The sequence below is a fragment of the Cyrtonyx montezumae genome, unplaced genomic scaffold, assembly GCF_038088225.1.
Source record: "Cyrtonyx montezumae isolate F1298 unplaced genomic scaffold, pur_monq_1.0 scaffold_8, whole genome shotgun sequence".
NCBI classification, from domain to species: Eukaryota; Metazoa; Chordata; class Aves; order Galliformes; family Odontophoridae; genus Cyrtonyx; species Cyrtonyx montezumae.
The window spans coordinates 89407492-89428484 of NW_027072089.1; the positions used below are offsets into that span (position 1 = coordinate 89407492).

Here is a 20993-nt window from a genome sequence, read left to right on the forward strand (position 1 = left end):
GAACAGGTTCAATGCTACGTCATAATATCTGAGGGCCTCCCCTGAGGGTGTTCCATCTAGGACTCTTGCTCATAGCTCCAGTGCTAGCATGGCCACTGGCTTGGAGAAGAAGTGCTAAGGCAGTAGGTGTAAGCCACCATGGGGTTGCCAGGTGAGGCCTCCTCCAATGTGAAGACTGGTGGTAGGGCTCTACTGGATGCTGGAGGCAAGTGGGGCCATACCAAAGGCAAAGGAAGCATCACTCATTGTTCCATGCAAGAGGAAGAGGGCTTCTGGGTGAGCACGTGGTGCCCTCACGTGATGGGTATGCCACCAGGCTCCTGGATGACGTCAGGACTCCAGTTCACGTGACAGCCCACAGCAGCATACCTTAGATGGCCCAGGTGAGCCCCGGGCCCCAAGCACACGCCTCGAAACTCAGGCCCCGCCCCCACCCCCGCCCACTTCTCCTGGGGAGCCAATGGGAGCCTTGGGCAAACTCTCTTCTCATTGGCTGTCTGCCTGGCATGCAAATAAGTTCCAACGTCACTTCCTGGGGTAAATCGAGCGCCATTTTCTCTTTCTGGCGCTGGATGAGGAGTGGGCAGGGGTTGGAGTGTTGGTGCTGGGCGCTGTGCGAGGCGGCTCAGTTGCACGCGGCCCCAACGGTGCCGCTGTCGCCGCCGCCTTCGCGGGCACGGAGCGAGCGCGGCAGCCAGAAGGAGGAGGAGAAGGTGGTCGTGCCGGTGGTGGTCGCGGAGAAGGAGGAGGTACTGCGAGGCGTTGGGCACGGCGCGGCCGGGGCTGTTGCCGCTGTACTGCGGCGGAGCTCGGTTCCGCGAGCCGCGAGAAAAAAAAGGCTGCAGCGTGGGCCCGCGACCCGGCAGAACGGCGGCGAGGCGGCGGCGAGGTGGGCGCCCCCTACAGCCCGGACGGGTAAGTGCATCAGCACCGAGGCGGCGGCGCGCGCGTACGGCCCCGTGAGCCGTGGGGTGGGCGCGGGAGCACCCAGACGCGCTGCGAGGTTTCCACAGGCGGACGCGCGGACTGTAGTGGCCCTGCTCGCTTGTCCACTCGCGCTCGTGGGTCCCCGCTCCCGCCTCGTCGGAGGAATGACAGGCAGCGGGGGTTTAACGGCGCGAGGAGAAGGTCTTGGAGTCGTATTGAGGAGCTGTATCTCCCGCTGTGGCTGTTGGTCCTGAGGGAAGACTCATTCCAGCAGTGGTCTGTTAAGCTGCAGAGCGGCTTGGTCAAGCCACTGCTTCTTGTGGATGTCTGTCACAGGTTTGTGTCAGAACCATCTCCCCGTGCTCTGCCTGCGTGGGATTGGAGGAGGCGCTTCCGGGTTTGCCTGCGTCTGGAATCTGGAACCGGTGCGCTGTGGCTTACCAGCGTAGTTCTAATGCTCCGTGTTTGGCGTTTCGTGCACAGTTGTTAAGAAGCTCATTTTACTCTCATCTACACCAAAGTGATCGTGTATTTTAGGAACTAATTTGTTGTGTTGCAGAATCTCTGGGTGTTAAGGCAATATGGGTGTTTGAAATAGTTGTTTTTTTTCTGCAGAATTGTAATGTCCACGTTAACAGTATGCACATGAAATGGGAAATATAGTATTAATGGCATGTGCTTTTCCCTCCATTTATAGATGAAATAAGACATAGGTGTTTGACTCCTGCTGCAGCAGTTCAGTTCTGTACTAAGAAGGTTACATACAGTTCTCTACCAGCTGATATGTAATGTTGTATTGGAGAAAATAGATTTATTTCTTTGAATGTCTTCTGTAATCAAAGACACGCTTAACTCCTTAAAGTTCTACATAACTGTAATGAATATTTATAAAAGCTAACTCTTGGGATCTCTATTCTATATTCTGAAAATCTTAGTGTTCTTTTTAATATATCTGTTTTGAACAAGAAGAGGGGGTTTCTAGCAATATCTGAGAAACTGTGTAATAAGCATCCAGTATTCTTATTTATGACTTCATATCTTCTGTAAGAAGAACCATAATAATAGCAGGTAACTTCATGGAAGCTTTATTAAAAGCAAAGCAAAACCACAGCAGCCCTTTCTCTATGCCTATGGTAAAAACAGTCTCATTTTGGGGAAACTATCATAATTCTGTAGCTTGGATTGGAGGGAACCCTGAAGATAGTTTAGTTAGAAATACCCTTCTATAGGTGGAATTGCTGCCCACTAGCCATTCTTCTGTCACTTTCAAACTATGTAAGAAGTCAGTTCCCCCTTCCTGCTTGTAAGCTTTCTTGAAGTACTGGAAGGCTACGCAATAAAGTCTCCCCAGAACCTTCTGTTCTCCAAGCTAAACAAGTCTTAATTCCCTCAACCTTTCCTCACAGGAGAGGTGCTCCAGCATTCTGATCTGTTTTGTGGCCCTCCTCTGGACCTGCTCCAGCTGCTCCACTTCCCTCCTGTACTCTGGGCCCCCGGCCTGTATGCAGTACTGTAAGTGAAGCCTCATAAGGGACAGTCATCTTCCTGCTGGTGACCTCTCTTGAGGCAGCACAGAGTACTATTGGCTTTCTAGCCTGCAAGAGCATGCTGCTGGCTCATGTCAAACTTTTCATCCATCAGAACCCCCAGATCCTTCTTTGCAGGGCTGCTCTCAATGAATTGTTCTTTGTCTGTACTTGTTTCTTGGATTGTCATGAAGAAGTTATATTTCAAGAGTGTATGGAGACTTCTGAGTCACAGCCTGAACCACTGATTTGAGCACCAGAAGGAAAGATCCTATCAGACCTGAGAGCACAAGTGAAGGCCTTTGCCTTCTGCACCTTTGCAACCAGAAGGTTGGAGCCAGGCTCAACCCCTCTTAAACCTCATTTAGGGGCTGATTGCCACTGAGGAAGGATCTCTTGTTGGAGGTCCCTCCTTTTGGAGTTCTTTCCCTGTGAGCATAGATCCTTGGGGATGGATGAGCATTCATTTTTTTTCTTCTTTCTGTAGCATCTCCTTGTTTGCACTGGTCCCTTTGCCTTTCATGGAGGTGCAAACAGAAGTCCAGGGAATGGAACCATCTGTCTACCATGTGAGATATTAGTCATACCCATTTATCTGCTCTTCTTTGAGGCCTTGTATACCTCTTAAAATGGTACTTTGCTGAAACAAAATTGATAAAAGTAAAGCCGTGACTGGGCTGCCCTCAGATTCCTCTGGGTGGTTTTTCATTGTGCATAGACTAACTGCTGTCTGCCTTTTTTGTATTTTTGTTCTTTAGATTTTGAGAACTAGTTATTATTGCTTATTTCTGTTTAATTTTCAGGAGCAGTTATTTTTACTGTTTTCTTAATGCAGTAATGAAACTGAGTTATCAACTTTAAATGAGTTTATTCAAATGAAGGTTAAGAATTCTGTATTAGTGTTTGTCAACTCTGAAACTCACTGAAATATGAGTTGACACATGAGCCTTTTAAAATACTACTAACCCAGGTACCTTCAAAACAGTCTTCATAAAAAAAGAAGACAAACCTTTAAATTTTCTTCCAGAGTTGCTCATTAAGCAGTTTATTAGACGAGGAAGTATAAATACTAAGGTTGATCAAGTTTCTAAGGCATGTATTAGAAGAAACTCCTCATCTAGTATTCTTTCAGATTTTGTTGGAGACACCTGCATGCATGTGGAAGGTGTCTCCATCACTTGATTGGATTGGAATTTTGTTTCTGTATGAACACAAGCTAAAACAGTACTGACTGATATAAGGGGGGAAGAAAAAAACATCTTTGTGTTACTTGGCACAGGTTGCCTGGAGACTGTCAAATCTGTCCGTGCAGGTTTTGAAGACGTGAATAGGCAAGGTGCTCAATACTCAGGTTGTGATTTGTCCGGGTCACTTCCTGACATCTCAGCCAAGGTGTATTCTTAGAAATACATGTAAAAGAAGGCAAGTGGGAGCATCCATTTCTGTGGTGACTTATTTTAAGGAGTTGAAATGCAGCCTTTTCCACTTCTTTTTAGTATTAGAGTTACAGTCAAACATAATTACTCAGTGAATGAGTAGTATTGTCTTTGACGGATAAGATGCTGTCTACACTGTTAACTTGTTGTTAGTATTAAAATACTTGATACTACTGGACAGGGAAGAGCTGCAGTAGTGATCTGTGTTGAAAAGCTGAGTGTAGTAGTATCTCATTGTGGGTGAGTACAGATAATATAGAAACAAAGTGAACTGTTAGTGTTGTATGATACCTCCAGTTGGGTGTATCATTATAGTTTATTTGAACACTGGATGTTGGAGTAGGTTGGTGGATAAAATGCCTGAGCAGTGTCTTAGTGCCTTGTTTAAAACTGTTTATATAAAATGAGTTTGGATTGGTACATCAGCTGCTACAGTGATTGTTTCACCATGCTGTTAACTTTATTGGGGTTTCCCTTCTGAAATGTGCTCTATGTGAACTTGATGCATTATCAGCTTTTAGAAACCTCAGTTGAAGTTTTCAACAACATGGTTAATCAAGGCTCCTTTCCTGGAGTAGCTCAAATTTTATTGTAGTACTTTTATGTTGAACTTCGTTGATTAAGAATGGAATGTATACCAACAAAAAGTTGACTGTGTTATGCATAGCAACAGAGTGCAAGGTAAGGCTTGAAGAACGTTCAAAACACAAAGGTGAGTACTAAAGGAATATGGATAATATATATTAATCTGAGTATTAAACTGAGGCCTGAAGGAGTAAGCTCAGAAAGCTGGAATTTCATGACCCTTATTGTAGTGTGTTGCTGTATATAATGGATACAGAGTGTACTAGGTGAATAACTTATAATCTTACTGCCAAGCAGTCTGTTTAAAGATGAGCTGAATAACCTTGTGCATGGTATGGAGGCGTCTGTCTTAATGGGGTGAAGATCAGCTAATTGAAAACTGTAAAATAAGTTTTCTATACTCAGAATTCTTTTTTTTTTTTTGTTACCTTCTAGATCTCTTCTAGACTTTCAGGTTACAAACAGAAACGAAAAACTGAGCTAGATGGGTGTAATTTACTATGTATTATCTTTGTGTACTAATGGTTCTGTTTTATGAGATAGGCTTGCTCCAAAATATGTCTGCTTCTTCTTCAGTACTAAGTTAAAGGACTGAGGTGAAATAACTATTTCCAGTGGAACTTAATGTATGGAACTTCATCTCCCTCATGCTCGGTGTTGTTCTGTCAGTTCTGCTGTTGTCTGCAGTGGATCTTGGGATTGGCACACGTAATATGCCTTTGTGGAGCTGACAATAAAGCATTAACAGGGAACACAAATGCCAGTTGACTTTGGTTTAAGAAGACTTCTGGTCTTTTTTTTTTTTTTAACTTGGATTTTGATAGTAGAAAGCCAGACTAGATAATGTGATTTATTCCATTGTTTATAGGTTCCTCACTCATACCAGTGGTGGTATCAGGATGTCTTCCTGGCTTCTTGTCACTAAAAAAGATTAGAAAACAAGACCAGCATCCATCAAATGGGGCTCACTCTCTATTTCTTTCTACGAACTGTTCCTTTGTGGGGAGAAGAGGAAGGGAATAGCATGTGAGTTATTTGACTTTTAATTTAAATATATTAATAAGTTGTATATTTTGTACACAATTTGTGTTTTTTTTCCTTGAATGATGATGTGTAAATTGGAAATTTTTTTCTGTTGCTAAGATGTGAGCCTTCTGTGGGAGGTTTTTATTTTTACTAGCTATTTACAGAGTAAAGAGATCCTTTTGACAGTGAGTGTCTTTTTATTTGTTGAGAAGTAAATTTTCACAATATTCACATGTCTTGAGCGAACTGTTTAAGAAGAAATAGCTATGAGGCTTTCATTAACCTTTTTCTGCATGGGGTAGTTTTGTAACGTTTTGTGCCTATTTAAGTTTTTTAGATTTTAGACACTTAAGAGTAAACTGCATTTCCCTGTCATCTATGAAGGTGATAAAGACATGTAACTCCTAAAGCAAAGTGTGTAGACATTGCTTGTGTTTGTACTGGGGGCTGGAGTTATACAAATAGAATTCTCATAACCCAGCTGCCTGCGGGGAGACAACAGCCCAACTGCTGGGGCACAATAGACCCTTGGTGGTGGTATGTTCTTGGCTAACCTTTTGGCTTTCCTGGGCCACAGTGAGGGAAGATAATTCATCTTGGGCCACATATATGATAGTGTACTTAATGTAACAAAACTTTATTTTTTTTAATTTTTTATTAAAATAAATATTTTAAAAAGAGCAACAAAAGCCTAAAACTAGTGGGGTGTTGGAACTTGTTTTTGTGAAGCTAATAGGTCAGTGTTCGATTTGGTGGAAGTGATTGCAATCCACAGTGAGTTCTTAAGGTGTTTGTCAGTTTTTTGATGAAATTTTACTCTTCCTATACTTTACCCTTGAATATAGTTGTTCACAAATGTACACATGGTCAAAAAGGAATGATACGAGTAAGGCGTGACTATGAAGCAAGGAATATCTTTCTCTGGTAAGTTAGGGCTTATATAAGTCTAGTAAAGAGACATGGTCAAATTTTTCTTTGAGTTGAATATCTGATTGCATCTCTAAACATTCCATTTGAAATCTTGCAGGTAATTGTTGACTGAAAATGATGTTGTAAATGTGCAAAGAACCTGATGATTTTTTCAGTAATCTTGAAACCTATTCTCAAATTCCTTTATCAAAATGGGAGACATGGCAGTGTATCTCCCTGTTCATAGGGATGTGTTTAGCCAGTGTATCAAAATGAATACAATTATTTGATGTAACTTCAGTTATCCACTGCACTGTGCCCTCAGATGTTTTGGTATCAACTGAGGCAGCATTAATATCATACTGACATTTTGTTTGTTGCTGAGTGATGGATGTGTGCCCAGGGCTGGAGTGTGCAGGGCAGGGGGTGGACTGCATTACTAACTCTGCTGGGTGGCATGTGGCCCACAGGTTGAACATGCCAGTTCTGGACAGGTAGATTTGTTGTGCAACATCCCTTCAAATAAGCCACCACCAGCAGATATTCTGTCTTTTTGTGATATGTTTTCAGTGAGATCTTCAGTCTATAAGTTCATCTCCAGCTATCCTGCCTTTCAGGAGAAAGTGGAATAGGGTGTAAATTCAAATTCTGGACTCGTTCAAGGTGGTAATGCTACATGCACTTCAGAAGAGGACACTTAAAGTATATATGTTTCAAATACTTGTCCCCATTCAGCAAATTCAGAAATACAGATGTATGACACTAATTACTCTAGTAGCCTGTTTCATGCCAGTCAGTTTATGGCAGATTTTCATAGAGGTGGAAAAAAAAAGGAAATCTGAATTTAACTGTCAATTGTATTTAAAGTGTGAGGTGCTTCTCTTTATAATGTGGTTTGTTGTCACATTTTTGTGCTGTAACATTCAAGGTGAAAGGTGTTGATAATCCTCTTTCCTAAAAGTAAAATACTTATGTTCATATTCACCTGCAAGGACACAAAATACACTGTAGCTAGTATATAGACATGAAGAGGTGTGAAAGAAGAGACTTGTTTGTGTGGATAGCAGAGAAGAAACCAAGGGATTTTGCCCAACTTCATTTCTTCCTTAAGAGGAAGGAAGTGATCTTCTGATGGATACAATGAGTCATTGGTTTAAGGCTTTTGCTTTTATTAAGTATTTTTGAGGTTTTTTTTAAATACTATTTAATATTTAGTGTCTGTATTCAATTATGGCATTGTTTCTTTTTCAGGAAAAGTGCAAAATGTTTCAAATTCCTGTTCAAAATCTTGAAAATATCAGGAAGGCTCGCAAAAGGGTGAAAGGCATTCTTGTGGAATTTGGGCTTGACAGCTGCAGGGAATTGTTGAAGGTAAAGTATTTCAAGTAATGTAAAAATGTCTTGAAGAAAACCTTGATAAATACTATGATGTTTATTGTATATGCTGTTCCTCTGGCCTTGTTCTTTATGATGAGAAAATTGCATCTTTAATTGAAGGATTACTCGAGTCTTGAGTACCTATATGCTAGGAGTGGAACTTAGTTTTTTAGTACACGATGTTGAAAGAAGCTTCATTTCTCAATGAAATATCTTATAGATGGTGCTGTGTTCTTTGCTAGTAATAATTTCACCAAAAAGAAGTGGTACAACTTCAGGAAAAATGCTACAGACTGATGAAGCACCATGTAACGTACAAACAGCAACTTCTTTGTTTTTCTTTTAAAATCAGAAACAGAGGAAGACTTGATATGTGAGAGCTTAATTGCTTTGAGTAGGTTCAAGAGGAAATCTCTGAAAGGTATACAAATAAACATAACTGCTTGCTGATTTTTTGGAAATTATATCCGCATTTTCTTCCGGATTTTAAAACTTGTTTCCAGGAATAAATACCAAACTTACTGTGTTGTTTCAGTTCTTTCTTTGTAAGTATATATGCAAGTATGCTGAGGCTATCAAAGTGGGTCTAGTATTATTGTTACTACTTACTGGGGAAAGTACTGTACAGTAAGCCAGAGGAATTTAAATGTTGGATTGGAGTCCTAATACTGGGAAGAAGTATAAACATAGCAACTTGGTTACTGTACACAAGCTTTTCTAACTGTGGCTTGTTCATTACTTTAATGTAGCCAAGAGTTGGGATTCAGTCTGTGTGATGGTTCTAAAGTAACTCTTTGTAGCAGTGCTGTTCTATCTCTTGGGGTGTTCATTGAACATGTGTAAGTGAATAGTATGAAGAAGTGCATAAGGGCTACATGAATACATAAATCTGGAAGGTACTTGGTTATTGCAGTGAAACAATGCTATGTGTAAATAAATGTAAGAGCTCAAAAAGTATTTTTGTCTAGTATTTTTATTTTTAACTGTTTTTGTGTAACACAATTTGTACAATTGTGTAACAGTTTGTAAATTGTCAAAAACTCATCTGTCTTGATGCTTTGAAGGTGTCTTGATGTTAGTGTGTTGTTTTTGCCATAAATTTAGTTGCAGTATTAATAATCTTTGGGATTTGATAGTAAACAAGAAATACAATACCCTGTCATGTTTTTTTATTTTTTTAATAAAATTTTAAAAGATATTGACACAAAACAGTTGTGTGGAACTTTACATTCTGGAAAAAACTGAAATGTAGGCTTAAAAATATCAAGTAATTCTCAGTTTTACCAAGTTTATAACTTAAAATTTATTTTTTCTAGACAATCTAGGGCTGTTTATTTCTTAGGACAATTTTTCTTACAAAAAGGGAGAAGAAGCTTAAGGTGGTTATGTTTTTCCTTCAAATATTAAGGTGGATTTCTGGACTTTGTGCTTTTGAGAAGACAGAACTATTGAGGATATGGTATGAAGTGACTTTATACAGACTTGACTTTTTGTCTAGACTTAAAATTTTGTCTTAAACCCTCCTAATAAGGCTTGATAGTGGATGATAGCTTGAGGAAAATGAAGGAATTTTCACATACAACTTTGTAGCTCTTGGTAGATTAGTGACCAGAAAGAAGGATTATTTGTTAGCTACAAGTCCTTAATTCTTCTCTGTTAGGAAGAAAACATCAGCCATCTGTGTTAAACAGTGTTTGAAATGTCAAAGTAACTTATACTGTAATATCAGAGGATTTCTTTAGGGTTAATCTTTCAGCTTTAGTGCGTACTGTGTGACCTTGTCTATAAGCTTTCATTTAAACTCTGGGCACTTAAATCTTTTATGGAAAACAATGTTGGTTTTTTTTCTGATACAGGGGAGAAAACAATTCTCAGTTTTAAAATGCTTTTCTCTTAAAAAACATTTTTTTCCTCAACTTGAGATACTTGATTAATCACACTTCTCAGATTAGTTTCACACCCCTGTTGTAACCTTTCCCCTGTCCAATTTTCCTTCTTTTGAAATAAACCTGAAAGAGTGTAACCTGTTGCTTCTGGGATGTCAGGCCTATTACAGTGATAAGAATGTGTATGTGACATTTTAGCAAAAAGGCCTAGGCCTACTTGCACATGCATTTGGGTTGTAGGAATCTGGCATTCAAGCCTAGGATACTTTGTAGTGGAGAGTACTCAAACTGAACTAAACTATATTTGAGCTTTGCTGTAAACTTTTAAGAAATGCATTCCAGTGTGTTCAACTAAATAATTGCTTGTGAAGTTCTCTTTTTCTGTATCAAGGACTTATAAGAAAAGCACTGTATCCTATAAGGCTGTGGAATTTCTGACTCTGGGTAACTGTTGTCTGTACAAAGTTGTGTACTTCCAGGGCTGTTTGGTGTAAGAACAAGTAGATAGACTTACGCAGTAGCAAGATCTTGATTAGAATGGTAGGGGTTTGTTCATTGTTGCCTTGTGCCCTTCAGAATTTTCCCTAGGGAGATGTGTAGGTTGAAAAAGCTAGAAAGTTTGCAATAAGCCATTTTGTTTATATAGTATTACTGGCATGCCTTCTTGTCTGTTGCGTAGATAATGATGCATGCATGAGCACGACGTAGGCAGGAGCCTAGCACAACCAGCTTCTATCAAGTAGCCTTGTTTACCTGCTTCTGAATCTCTTTTCTCCTCTTCTTGTTGTTTATTCTCTTTTGCTTGTAAATGGTATATATTTTTTAACTTCAGACTATGAAGATGTATAAATTACGCTTCTCTTGAAGGTGAGGTCACCTTCGAGTAGTCTTTTATTACCTACTCCTGTTATTCCAGTGGGTTTTGATGCACTTCTTAAAACAATACTGTATCTAAACTTGCATAACTGTTAAATGGAAGGTAAGGGGAAGATGAAGTGAGAAACGTTAGTTTTCTGTAGGTTAGGCCTGGATTTGTGGTCTGTGTTCTAAGACACTAGTGTACTGTTGAAGCTGACCTAGGGTCTTTGGAAATGCAAACAGCATTTTTTTGTGTGTGAGGAGCAAGCAGCATTTTTTTTTTTCTTGCCATGAAAATGGAGTACTCAAGTTGTTCTGATAGAATTGGTTAGAAGAGTTTCATAAGGAAAGCTTACTCTGATGTGGTGGTTGGAGACACAGTAGTAATGCTCCTTTTACAACATGAGAAAATACTGCTACTCTTTGAAATAAGTTTATGGGAATGTCTCTGCAAGTTAAAAGCATAGTATTATAAACAACACTAAAGTGCCTTCTGCAAAGTCAGCAATTGTGGTAAGTTGATAAACGGAAATAAATGCTGAAATACTACAGATTGTGGAGGAGGAAGGTAGAGTAAGAAAAGATCTGTGTTCGCAGTGAGTTTCTTCGCACTGTGTTTCTTTTCTGAAAGAGTGGTCAGGCACTGGAATGGCCTGCCTAGGGAGGTGGTTGAGGCACCATCCCTAGCGCTGTTCAAGAAGCGTTTAGATGAGGTGCTAAAGGACTTAATTTAGTAGTTGGGTAGAGATAGTGATAGGAGGATGGTTGGACTAGATGATCTTATAGGTCCTTTCCAACCTTATGAACTTATGAACTTATGTGCTTGGCTAGAATCAAGGGAACTAAAGTATAAACATTTTCATTTCTTTATTTTGAGTGATGGTAAAGTGTTCACAGATCCTGCTATGTTACATTGAGCTTTGAAGACTTTATATGAATGCTGCATAAGCTTCTGTTTGTCTTGTTTTCTTGTTCCTTGGTTTTGAATTGAGACCAAATTGTTTCTACTGAAGCAAATTATTTCTTGTGTGCTTTTTTTTAATTTTAGAATCTTAAAAGTTTTGACCCAGGTGAAAAATACTTTTGCAACACTTCGTGGAGTGATGTCTCTCCTTGGGAGTCTGTGGGCAAAAGGAAGGTATGTGCATTTGAGATTGAGCAGGTGTGGAATTGTTGAATCTTACTGATTGCAGAAGTCCTGCTAAAAGTAAAATATAATAGCTCTAGCATTTATTTTCAATTTCCAAATAGTGTTTGGGGAGTAATCTTCCATTGCTTCTGTTCTTTTCTATAATACTGTAGGTTAAAAGGACAATTTTACATGCTGTTTAAGAGTCTTTAAGTCCCAAACATCAGTATTTCACCTGTCACACCAATGTTTTATGATTGTAGCCTCACATTATATGAAGTTGTGACATGCTTTTATATAAGTATACTTTTTAATGGAAGAATGAAAATATGACTGTACAGATAAATGTAGATTAAGCTGAGATTCTCATTAGCTGCTTGAGACTGTGTTGTTTTATGTTATATATAGCTGGAATTTTGTGTGAATCCAGAGTCTGTTAAAAAAGAAGACAGGTCAAAACAAAATATCTTAAAAACCTGCTGGAATGTATATACAGAATTACAGAAATTCATAGGTAATGTAGAAAATTATGGAAATAGGTTAAACACTGGAGTATACCCAGAAGAGAAGGTTGTCTTTTCTGGATCTTGCTGAAGTCTTAAAATGTTTCTATGAGGAAGGCCTTCAGCAATTTGTAAGTAACAGTAGGTATCCTCTTTTCATTGTCATAAATACTAATGATTTAGAACAGTATGGTGGTGGCTTGATGGGAGTTGAGTCTACATTTACTAATTTCAAAACTGGAATGTAGGCCACAGAGTATGAAGTCGCATTTATTAACAAAGCCCTCAACATACAAGCTGAACAAATGCCATTCAGGCTTTGCCAGGCATATTTGGTAGAAGGTGATCTCTCCAGCACATAGGGCCTTTGTCTGAGTTGTTCTCTAGTTTTCTTTCCTGAACTTGGATTCACAGGTTTAAGATTTCATGTTGGTCCCATTTGCCAAGCTTTGTCTTTTGATTATGAAGCTTGTACCTGTCTTCAGACAACATTGTTTCTTTGGTCTTTATTATTATCTTCATGATGCCTTGATTTGAGAGAAAAGTTGATCCTTCAAGTTGTTCTATGTCAAAGTTGCTTCAATAAGGGAGAAAAAGTTGAGCTACATCATAAAATACTGTAGTCTGGAGAAGCTGTCTAAATAAATTAGTCTGTGGTTTCTACCAGTATGACTGTTCTTACAGAGATGCCAGTAATTCAGGAAGAGCTTGGGTTTTTGGAGTCTGCTGTGTCCTTCTTCTTGGCTCTAGGTTGTGCAGAATGTTGAGACTAAAAAACAAAGTGTTATTTTGTTCTGGAGTATGTTCTTTGGAATGGAATCAACTGCATATTCCTAAATTCTTTTAGTAAGATATTTTTTATTCCATTTGTACAGTTTAGTGTTGTGCTGGTTGAACTCTTAGATGGGTCAGTTTTCTTAAGTGGTCTAGGATTTTTATTCTCTTACAACTGAGATGCTACTCTTTAAGAAAGAGAAGGCTTTAGTAGCACTTCCAAGCATAGAAGGCAGCTGCGGCTTGTGTGTGTGGAGAGTGTGCTGATCAAGTGATCTCCTTAGGTGTCTGTGAAAGAGCTCTGTTTCAAAGAAACTTAAAAAAAAAAAAAAGCAGAATTTCTCATATTCCTGTTCTGATGCAGCAGTTTTTGTGGGTTTTTTTATTTTGAGCTAAGTTGTGGGATTTAAGTTTCTTTGAACTTCAGCAGAACATGAAATTTGAAGCTTATTTTTCTTCCGCTGAAGTCTCGTGTAATTTTGACTAACCTTAGAAATCAATCAAAAAAACCCCAACAAACCCAAACCTTTAAAATGACATGAAATGTAACTTTACTTTAGACTTTGTCTTCAGGTACTGAGGCAGTTTCTTAGTGGTATACTGCAATTCTTGTTAGTATACAAAGGTAAAAACATCTTTACTACAAAATATCAAATTCAGCCCTTGGACGACATACTTGTGAAATAGTATTCTCACTGACCCTAACAATCATAGAATCATCGAATGGCCTGGGTTGAAACAGACCATAATGATCATCTAGTTTCAACCTCCCTGCCATGTGCAAGCCGCTGACCACTAGAGCAGGCTGCCTAGTGCCACATCCAGCCTGGCCTTGAACACCTCCAGGGATGGGGCATCCACGACCTCCAAGGGCAACCTGTTCCACTGTGCCACCTCCCTCTGTATGAAAAACTTCCTCCTAATCTCTGACCTAAACCTCCCCTGTCTCAGTTTAAAATGTCCCCCCTTGCCTTATCACTGTTCATCCTCGTAGACAATAAATGTATATGATTCCATATTATCCTTATTTAGCAGCAGGGAAACTTTCTTTACAGAAAGGAATTCTGTTTACAAAGAAGTAAGTTGAGAGAGACAGATAAAAATCAAAAGTGGTGCTGAGGGGCATTGGCCCAATTTATTTTTTTTTAAGGCATATATGTTTTTCTAAGCTGTTGATAGTTAAAATAAGTGGCCACATCAGTTTGTCACCTGGTGTCATCAGAAGTGGAGTGGAGACTTCCATAGTCCTGTATCCTTCTTTGATTCTCTTAAGGTCAGTGGTTTTGTTCCTATCCAGTGTACTCCCAAATAAGATTGAAGCTTACTCTTAACTTGAAGTCTGCTGTTTACCAGCAGCTGAGAACAGACACCTAAAGAATATAAGAGCAGAAAATTACTTGGTGATATTTTCCCAGCATATGCTTCAGCAGTTTAGGCAGACAGTGTCTTTATCTTTTGAATTTGGAGGTTAGGTTTTTTTGGTTCTGCTTTATCAACACAAGAATCTTAGTTTTGCTATATAGATATGTAAGGTGGTACCTTCATAGCTATAAAAAATGATAAAAACAACTGTACAGACTCTCAATTTTAATGTGTATGGGTGATAGAGCTAGACTGGATGCTTAAGTGGTGGAACAGCTTAGCTTACAGTTTAGATGTAATTTTGTAAGTGGCAGTGGTCAGTAAGGTGTAGTTGCATTTATGTAAAGAAGCACATTCCACTAAATCTTTGAGTGCAGACATTTCACTTAGATGTTGCTGTATCTAGTTGTGTAATTAGTAGGAGTTAGGGCTAACACCCTCCCTAGGAAGTGGATAGCTAAGAATGGTTGACAGCTTTACACTTTTTCTAGAAAGAGCAATTGATGTTCATATAAGTATGAAAAGTAATACTGTTGAGGGAGTAAACCAATGTTAAATGGAAGATATGCTTATTATTACAGTAATTCTGAAAAGGATCTGTAATAAGCATGCTAGAGGAAGTTTCTTAAAGACATTAGTGATTGCTATTTTATGATAAAAGATTTTTATTGCTTTCTCTTCCCATTAGTGATCTGACTTACTAATCTTTACTTAAACGTTTAGTTACTTTAATGGGAGAAGTAATTTTTAGCCAGTGGTAGGGCATTGAAATAAATACAGCAACAAAATAAAAAAAAAGATTCTTATTCTCATTTCTCCTTTCTCTTCTAATAAATAGGAGGTGGCCATGTTGACTAAACAGATACTAAATAGTTTCACATTAATAGGACTGCTATTCCTAACTGTTTTGACTTTATCTCCTGTGTACAGTGGAGTACAGATTCTTCTTAGCCTGTTCTGCGATTCCCATCCTTAAAAATGGATTCATAATTTTTTTTTTGCGAGTTGGAGTAGAAATTAACTAGGATAATGCTTTTTGATAATTCACAAAGGAACAAACTGGTCACAAATGTTTCTCCCTCTGTGTCATCTTTAAGTCTGCTTCTCAACAATAAACAGATATTCATGGAACAGTGAGGATACATGCTATACATCCTGTGAAGTTGTTTCTTACAGGTAATAGAGTATACTTCCTTTCAAACAGAAATCAAGGTTTCAGGAACTGGAAGTTTCTAAGTGGATTTTCTTGTTTTGTTTGCAGAGATACAGAACAAAGCCGTACTGCTGTAGTTTATGCAAGTTCTCATCAAAATTACTTACTTCATTGAGGAATCATTTGCACCGTTACCATGAAGATGAAATGGACCAAGAGCTTGTAGTACCTTGCCCAAAATGCGTGTTTGCATCTGAGCCAAAAATAGTGGGAAAACATATCCGCATGTTTCATTCATCCAGTAAGAGAATACAGAACTATACAGTCAGCATCTTGGATGGCATGAAACAATTCAGGAGTGACATCATAAACTTTACATGCCTAAAATGTAACTTCACAGACAAATTGTATTATAACATGAAGAAACATGTGCTGATGAACCATTTTCAAAACTTAATAAGTACATATTTTGGCCAGAGACCTGATGAAAGTAAAGAGAATTCTATTGAGAACTACTGTAAAAAGTGTAACGCATCTGCAAACAGCCAAGATTCTTTAATGTATCATGTCTTGACAGCTGAAACACACAGAGACCTGGATAACAAACTACGCTCTGTAATTTCAGAGCACGTTAAGAAACCTGGACTTGTGAAACAAAGGCAGATTGCTCCAAAGCTTCCCCAAAGTGTACCTGTGGCTGCTCCATCTTTAGGTCCTCCTGCTGCCCCAGCAGGTTCTATCACAGCTTCAACTTGTATCCAACTTGCATACCCACAGAATAGTCAAAACCAGAATGTGGTGCAGCTGAAAGTTCAGAATACGGTCACATCACTGACTGTTCCAAGTGCCTCTGGTAGTGTTCCACATACAACTTCTACTTCAGTTGTTAACCCATCACATGTTACTCTTGTATCCAGTCAACTTCCTGTTGGTCAGAACAATGTTAATATTCAGCCATCACCTTCTCAGCCTCTTGTTGTTTCTCACAGGCTTCCTCTTAATCAACCTGTCACAGCTGGGGCTGTTCCTCTGAATCATTCTGTTGGGACCCTGAACAGAACTGTCACCCCTGCAGTTGTTCCTCTTAATCAACCAGTTAGTCGTGGACTCATTCCTGTCAATCAGTCTGTTGGTACTGTAAGCAGTCCTGTTGCAGCTGCAATGTTACCTGTCACTCAGCCTGTCAGCCCTGTCAATCAACCAGTTGCACCAGGAGTTCTCTCAGTTAACCATTCAGCTGAGAATGTGAATAGACCTGCTGGTCCCACAGTCCTTCCTGTGGCTCAGACAGTTGCATCAGGGATTCTGCAGCTTAATCAGTCTACTGTGTCTGGAGTTGTTCCTGTTCTTCAGCTTAATCAACCTGTTGCCCCAGCAGTTATCCCAGTAAACCAGGCAGTCAGATCTGCAGTTTCTCAAAATGCAACTTTTTTGGCTACAGGTTCTATGCTTAGGCAGTTAATTCCAACTGGGAAGCAATTTAATGGAATACCTACCTACACACTTGCCCCATTTTCAGTTTCTTTGCCTGTAACTCCTGGTGGTGGAATGACTGTGGGTACTCCACAAGTGCCTATCCAACTAATGCAATCTGGGACAGTAACTCAGTTATCTCAGTCACCAACTACTGCACCCTCTCCTCCAGTGGTTTTAACAACTCAGAGTATATCATTACAAGCTTCCCCACCTGATCCTGAAACAAGTCAGACCCTTGGAAAGGCGAAGCAGTGGAAGTTCTGCACTGTTTGCAATGAGCTTTTTCCATCAAACGTCTATGAGGTGCATATGGAAGTGGCCCACAAACATGGTGAAGTAAAAATAGAGGAAGCCCAGGAACCTGACAAACTTGCAGCTTGTGCACCCTTTCTAAGGTGGATGACAGAGAAGACGGTCCGATGTTTTTCTTGTAAATGCTTTCTCTGTGAGGAAGAGCTCATGAAGCATCTCTTGATGCATGGCTTGGCTTGCTTGTTCTGCACAGTTACTTTCCACGACTTAAAAAGCCTTGCAGAGCACAGTAAATCTACACACAGTGGGAAGAAGCAGTTACACGCAGATTACAGCAACAGAGGATTTAAGCTAGGTAATGAGGCTCAGGGTGACCTTGTATTTCCACACTTTGATTTTAGTACAGTGTTACCAGAAGAAGACATTGGTGAAAGAGAAGTACACTTGGCAGTGCTTGCTGGAGTAAATTCAAGGACACTTGTCCCCATTTACATCAAAGTGAAACCTCAGACAGCAGGATTGAACAGTGGCTGCAACAAAGTGTTAACCTGTCCATTTTGTTTCAGTTTGTTTATTAGTCAAGAAACCTATGAAATGCATTTGAAAGAGAGGCATCATGTTATGCCTACTGTACATACAATTTTAAAGTCTCCAGCTTTCAAGTGCATCCACTGTTGTGGCGTGTACACCGGAAACATGACTCTAACGGCTATTGCTGTGCATTTGCTCCGTTGTAGAAGTGCTCCTAAAAACAGCAACTCAAGTGTGAAAATGCAGCTTGAGCGTACTGAGAAGAAAGAGCTACTGTTTGTGAATGGTGAAAAGCATGATTCCGTAATTAAGAGAAAGCAGTCTGATTCCCTCTTTGTTACAGAAGACCAAAAGAATAAGGAGCAGCAGCCACTAAGCTTGAGTACTGGACTAGCTCTGTATACTGAAGATGAATTGTATTCAGGGCTAGTGCCTTTCAAGCGACAAAAGATTAGCATTAGGACTGAGATAAAGAAAATTTCTAGTGAGGATCTTCGTGTTCTAGCAGTAGATCCTAGGCAATATGGTCACAGTTCATATGAGACTCAGAAACGGTTTTTGACAGACTACTTTCATGTGAGGCCATATCCTTCAAAAAAAGAGATGCAGTTACTGTCCACACTGTTACACGCTTGGAAAATTGATGTTGCATCCTTCTTTGGAAAAAGGAGGAATATATGCTTAAAGGCGATAAGTAGTCATAAACCATCTGTGCTGCTGGGTTTCAGTATGTCGGAACTAAAAAATATTAAGCACAATTTGAATATAAGAGATGAACCATTAGATACGTAGAAAAGCTTTTTGTAACATCTGAAAGCAATCAGTAACTGCATACTTACGAATTTCAGTTTATTATGTTGAATTATTAAATTTAACTTGCAGACTTGCCTGATGGTGGGCTATGGTAGTACAAAAACTTTCAGTTGTGACTGTTATTGTGAAAGATACACACTTGTGTATTTGAAACAGCTAAAACCTTCAGATTTACACTTCTGGAATTTGTTTTAGCTTTTTAATTTTTCTAGAGTAGTAATTTTTTTTTTTCAGTTTTGTTTCCCTTTTCCCTTCCTCTGGGCTCCCAGTACACTTTTTATACCATTATGTAAAATGTTTGTGCTGTTAAATACAAATTTTATTTTATTTTTCTGCAATGTCATCATGTTTTCTAAACAATAAAATGTATAATGTTGTTTAAAATACTGAGGTAAACTAGACGTATTTCATCTATTTGATTGTGTTTTTCAGGCCTCATAATTTTTTTTAACCTTCTTTTTGCTCTCTCTGCTGTAGCCTTTACGTCCACTGCCTCTTCAAATTCTGAATGCACTGTTAATAATAAAGTACCTGATAGGTGTTTATTTATTTATTTTTTCTCCCATCAGTTGTATTACCTGGGCCAATTAAGTCTGGTGACTTGCAATATGTATCTGCTGTTAATGTGGAGGGGAATTGAGGGGCTGAGAAGGAGTCCTACTGAGGTGTTACTAAATTGAAATGGTTATGTTTATTAACTGTGAACTAGATCCTGCTAACTAGAAGCATTTACTCTTTTTGCTGGCGTTGAGCAGACTTACTTAACTGTCTGTCCAAAGCATTTGGTTTCCTTTTTCAAAAAGCAAAGCTGATTTGGAGCGTGTCACATTGCTCTGATATTATGGAATTTCCATGAATATAACTGATCTGTGGGAGCCCTATTCAAATATCATGGAAGTTTGGGGAAAAATGTGATTTTTTTTAATTTTTATTTTAAATTGATCTTGGATGAGCACTGCCTCCTCCTCAGCGAGTTAGGTGTGACTTTAAGTCCTTGGTGTTAAAAACAGTATAAGCAAATTAGATGAGTTGGTGACATCGAGATCCTATACTGTTCATTACTTGAACCAGTGATCATTTCTCATTACAGAAAGCATTAAGTATGGTATAAATCAAAATAGATGATCTTGCTTGGTATGAACTAGCATCTCTGCTACAGAAAAGTTGTTGAGAACAAACTGTATAGCAAGTTACTGGTGACCATGCTGATGCTTTTAGTTCTGTCTCTTCTGCATATGCGTGGTTTAACTTGGCTTATAAAACTGTCTCCAAAATTTAATAATAGCTAGTTTTGTAACAATCTATAATTATTTTCTTTTTCACAGAATCACAGAATTGTAGGGGTTGGAAGGGACCTCTAGAGATCATCTCCAACCCCCCTGCCGAAGCACTCCTTAGCCCAGGTTGCACAGGCAGGCGTCCAGGCGGGTCCTGAACGTTCCCAGAGAAGGAGACTCCACCACCTCTCTGCAGCTGTGCCAGTGCTCCGTCACTGCACTGTGAAGAAGTTCCCACAGACATTTGTGCGGTACTTTCTATGCCTCAGTTTGTGGCCATTTCCCCTTGTCCCATAGCCACACACTACTGAGAAGAGTCCAGCCTCGTCCCTTTGCCTCCTGCTCCTTAGATATTTATAGATGTGGATCACATCCCCTCTGAGTCTTTTTTCAAGGCTGAACAGACCCAGGTCTCTCAGCCACTCCAGATAAGGGAGGTATTCCACGCCCTTTATCGTCTTTGTAGACCTTTGTTTTTCCCCCTCAAATTTCACAGAATAAAAAAAGGGGATGCTGGCTATTAGTACCTTGTGCTGGTAAGGAGAAGGTAATGTCCTCAAGCTATTTTTTTAAAATTAGTAAGCATATGATTGTGCTATGCAGTAGTTCTTAAGGCAGATGCAGAATTATTTTTGTGATTTTTCTAAGAGCATCTGACATTAGAACAGAACTGGTGACTGTCTACTGAGGTTCTGTGAGGTAGGTAAAGTTATGTTTCAGGTACAATCTTGATACTTACATGTTGACACCTTCGGTGAATTTTAATGTAACGTGCAGTTACCTAAAGAGAGTCTGCCTTTTGGAAAAGCTTAGTAATTTAGTACTGCACAGACTTAGTTGAACAAACGTAATCACTGTTTATAGGGTTGCCTGCACCTCCTACCCTGATACGTAAGACAACAAGTAGCAGTGCACTTCTGTAGCTTAATAATAGCTCATTAAAAAGTCAGCAAGCAAATGGTCACTGTTGAGATCTGAGCACAGTGCAGTTTGTAAACCAGTTTGAAGGACTCTTGGTGAGAAAAAGGGAAGCTCTAGAAGTGCTGAAATCTTAAGCAGTCATTTTCAGTCTTCAAATATTGATATTTGAGCTGCATCATCTTTGAGGTCATTCTGCTGCTATCAGTGTACTCCAGCAGGAAGGAATTAGTGTGCATCTGGGGAAGGCTTGTGATACATAGTTCAAGATAGTT

General features: G+C 39.3%; 1 protein-coding gene across 1 annotated transcript; it reads left to right on the top strand.

Annotated features, from left to right (window-relative positions):
- Positions 1 to 877: 877 nt before the first annotated feature.
- Positions 878 to 19074, top strand: ADNP2 (ADNP homeobox 2). The gene is made up of 5 exons (XM_065753008.1): positions 878 to 915; positions 5343 to 5500; positions 7661 to 7780; positions 11579 to 11668; positions 15560 to 19074. The coding sequence occupies exons 3-5, from the start codon at positions 7673 to 7675 to the stop codon at positions 18500 to 18502; spliced, it is 3141 nt and encodes a 1046-aa protein (XP_065609080.1). The 5' UTR covers positions 878 to 915; positions 5343 to 5500; positions 7661 to 7672; the 3' UTR covers positions 18503 to 19074.
- The last annotated feature ends 1919 nt before the right edge of the window (positions 19075 to 20993 follow it).

Bases quoted from the DNA above. Each gene is read 5' to 3' on its own strand.
- ADNP2 (XM_065753008.1), top strand. From the start codon at position 7,673: ATGTTTCAAATTCCTGTTCAAAATCTTGAAAATATCAGGAAGGCTCGC. The intron at 7,781-11,578 runs GTAAAGTATTTC...TTTTAATTTTAG, and splicing joins GCTGCAGGGAATTGTTGAAG to AATCTTAAAAGTTTTGACCC. The intron at 11,669-15,559 runs GTATGTGCATTT...TTTTGTTTGCAG, and splicing joins AGTCTGTGGGCAAAAGGAAG to AGATACAGAACAAAGCCGTA.